At 41.6% G+C, this 3,441-nt stretch overlaps 1 protein-coding gene across 1 annotated transcript; it reads left to right on the top strand.

The window, feature by feature from the left end:
* The first annotated feature begins 799 nt into the window (after positions 1-799).
* Positions 800-2,417, top strand: LOC131891900 (innexin inx2-like). Its single transcript, XM_059241588.1, has 2 exons — positions 800-2,202; positions 2,267-2,417. Exons 1-2 carry the CDS (start codon positions 1,042-1,044, stop codon positions 2,333-2,335), a joined length of 1,230 nt encoding a protein of 409 aa, XP_059097571.1. The 5' UTR covers positions 800-1,041; the 3' UTR covers positions 2,336-2,417.
* The last annotated feature ends 1,024 nt before the right edge of the window (positions 2,418-3,441 follow it).

Here is a 3,441-nt window from a genome sequence, read left to right as displayed (position 1 = left end):
TCGCAGTTATTCAGCATCTTCAACAACAAAGTGAAAATAGATAACAAATAAGTGCATTTCTGAATTTTGAAGGTGCATTTTAACCCTGTGAAAGTGTATTTCCCAACCATGTATTTGAATTTACTGATGGGGAGCATATATTGATTTCACCTTCATGCAAGGGTTCTGATATTGAAATCATTGAAGATAAAGACTTTATAGATCCTACGCTTTTGTTGGAATGAAAGGACATTCTGAAATTAATTGGAATGGACCCAGTCGTAAACGACGAAGAATGGAAGTCAACATAGTGAAAAATGCCAGTCTCATTCTCGAGAAAACTCATTTCAAGTTACTCGACTGTCCTCCAGAAGTGATAACCTTGGAAGAGGGCTTTGTAACTTTTAATCAATGCTTCCCGATGGACGAACGACGCGAGTTAGAAGCACCGGAAGAACAATCCGGTAAATCTTATTAATTTTTCTCTTCTCAAAATGCTGTAAGTGTAGTTTTCGAATGTCTCCCTAAATAAAAAAAAACACTCAATCAATTCGTACCAAAGAAACCCTCATTTCATACTGATTTTCCGTTGTGTACGTAATGAACACGTCGGCAATGAACAATTGCAAGCGCTACAAAGTACAAACCGTCTCTATGAGCAACACCCTTCCATCAAATAAGGTTAAACCACCGTTCTGTATGTGTACATACGTTGAATACATGGACTCAGGAGTTTGTGTTGTTGGCGTTCTTCAAGGGAGAACGCTCGCTCCCTTCACTCCATGTTATTTTCATGTCAAGTTGAACAATAAGGAGAATGGCTGGAAGGCAGGATTGGCCAAGCTCACCATCCACACCCACCTACTCTTCACAAGTACTACAGTTCATATTTGACGGAGTCTCCACATTGAAACAAGACGGGATTGTTGTGCCTGGATTGTGAAGAAATCCAGTGATAGAGAGGAATTCCTGCTTTCGCAGAATCAAGTTGTTTTTGCGATCAAAACTTGGGTGAGAGTTCTCAGTTGTCCTAGAAGCCTGGCTAGAGACAGATCTCTCAACATGGCACATCTAGTCGGCGATCTCGCCAAATACTTCCAGTTGGATGAAATCAACATTGACAACTGGCATTTCAAGCTGTATTATAAAGGTTGCGTGATCTTATTCTTCGCTGGTTCTATGGTGGGAGTCCTCAGCCAATACTTTGGCGATCCCATTAACTGCGACTTCACCACCATCGATTCAGATGTGGCGTCGGATTATTGCTGGATTCACGGATCCAGTTACATACCCCCCGAGTACCAACCCCACATGAAATGTATTGTCGACTTGGATGGAGTCGTGAGCGAGGATGATGCTCCAGACACGTCTTATTACCAATGGGTGGTATTCATGCAGGTGTTCCAAGCGGGCATGTTCCTCTTCCCCTACAAATTGTGGAGCCATTTCGAAGGAGGCTTGCTGGCCTCTTTTGGCAAAGATGGCAAATCTGCCATCATGCTCACTGCCGAAGTTCGTCGAGCAGACGATGAGGATGGGATCGTAATGGAGATCGTGGCCGAGAAGTTCGTCAACTTTTTCAAATCTATACTCCACCACAATCAATGGTACTTTGCCAAGTATCTCTTCTGTGAGTTCCTGAACTTTTTGTTCCTCTTTTTGAACTTTTGGGCCACGGATCGATTCCTTCATGGGAAATTCCGCTACTATGGCATCGAAGCCCTCCAATATTCCACACTGACCAGAGCCGAGCAGCGAGTCTCCGTGAGTCCTTATTGCGCCATTTTTCCCACCGAGGTCAGTTGTACTGTTCCAAATGTGGGTGCTGCTGGAGGCGAGCAACATCATAATGGCATGTGTGTCCTCACTCAAAACATTATCAATGAGAAGATCTATCTGGCCATTTGGTTCTACTTGGCCTTTGTCCTGGTGGTGTCGTTTTGCTACATGGTGTTCCGGATCTTCACCCTGTTCTTTGACCGACTCCGATTTGTTATGTTGTATAGCAAAATCCGGAATGATTATGACAAGGATATCCGAGATGCCTTGGAGTACGTGTTGTCCAAGTGCTATCTGGGCGATTGGTTCGTCCTCCACCAGTTGAGCAAGAACGTCAATGTGTACTTCTTCCGATGCTTCGTCAAAGAACTCCGGAACGAACTCAAGAACCGCCCCAAGAGGTCTCGAGCTCAACGAAAAGAGGACGGAAAAGAAGACTCGAAGGTGAGATTCGGAGATAGTGAAAATTCAAACTTTTCTTGAGTTTAATTGTGTTGTTCATTTCCAGAGCTTTAACCATTCCTTCAAGAATGGCGAAAAGGATTCGTTGATGATGGAGAAATACTCTGGCCAATAAGCAAACTCATAGATATCAATCCAAGATTCGTTATACCCAATCCTGAAGTTCAATAATGAAACCATGGAACGCAACAATCTCATTGCCCTCTTTCGCAAGTCTTGCACAATTTATTTTTTGGTTTGGGGTGCTAGGGTGGGAGGGGTGAGCCAACGAAGCTAGCCATCGCATCGCCCATTTCCAAATTTCGTTAGGCAAATTCATGTCTAGTATTATTTTTTTGGTTCTCCGTCTGTGGGTGTGGTTAGCATCTAAAAGTTTTCTTTGAGAAAGGTTTGAGAGGAGGTTTTCCAATTACAATAATCTTTGCCAATCCAACCTCGGGCTTTCCTCATCTGCATGCTCCCTCTACAGTGTATTTTCGAGAATTTGGCATCAGTTTTACGGTATATCAGACTTCCTATGTCATCCGCATCATCTAATCTTGGGAAAAAATTTGTCACCAATTGGCCGATATGTTTGGGGTCATTGTCAAGGTGGTACCAAAAACACTTATCGATTCTTAGTTTCCCGGCAGAATCTTCTAGGTTTTCATCCTAAATCTTGCGATAATCTTATTTTTTATGTTTCCTTTGACTTTTTTATTAGGTTTCCCACTCCCCGGGTACTAAAGGAACCCCAGAACATGGTGAGGTCACCACCATTCCTCACTGCTGGGAGGTCAACAAAAGATGTTTCAATTTCAGGGTCTAGCTCTTTTCCAGATACCATGTTGATTTTTGCACCAAAGATGTTTTCATCTAATTCAGGATAACTCAACTTATGAAGTTCATTGCTGACAAGGTTTTTTTATAATTAAGGTGTAAGAGTTGGTTCAATAACACAAAGGATTCAAGTCAATTCATGGATAATGTTATTCAAGCTTTTGATATAGGGCATTTCCATATACGTAAGGAATATAATTCCTATATACGTATATAATTTTCCATGCCTCAAAAACGATTTTCTTTTTCAAAATTAACCAAAAGAACGCATAGTGTTTTTTTGAATATTTTTAGACATTAACAGTATCTCGACGAATGCAAACCTGGGCCAACACGAAAATGTAACACTTTTTAACATAATAATGCATTTCGGGAGGTTGTTAAAATTATAGTTGGGTCACT

This window comes from Tigriopus californicus, chromosome 12 (assembly GCF_007210705.1).
Source record: "Tigriopus californicus strain San Diego chromosome 12, Tcal_SD_v2.1, whole genome shotgun sequence".
In the NCBI taxonomy this organism is placed as follows: domain Eukaryota; kingdom Metazoa; phylum Arthropoda; class Copepoda; order Harpacticoida; family Harpacticidae; genus Tigriopus; species Tigriopus californicus.
The sequence above is the reverse complement of the archived record's forward strand: the minus strand, read 5'-3'. Positions and strand labels throughout refer to the sequence as shown.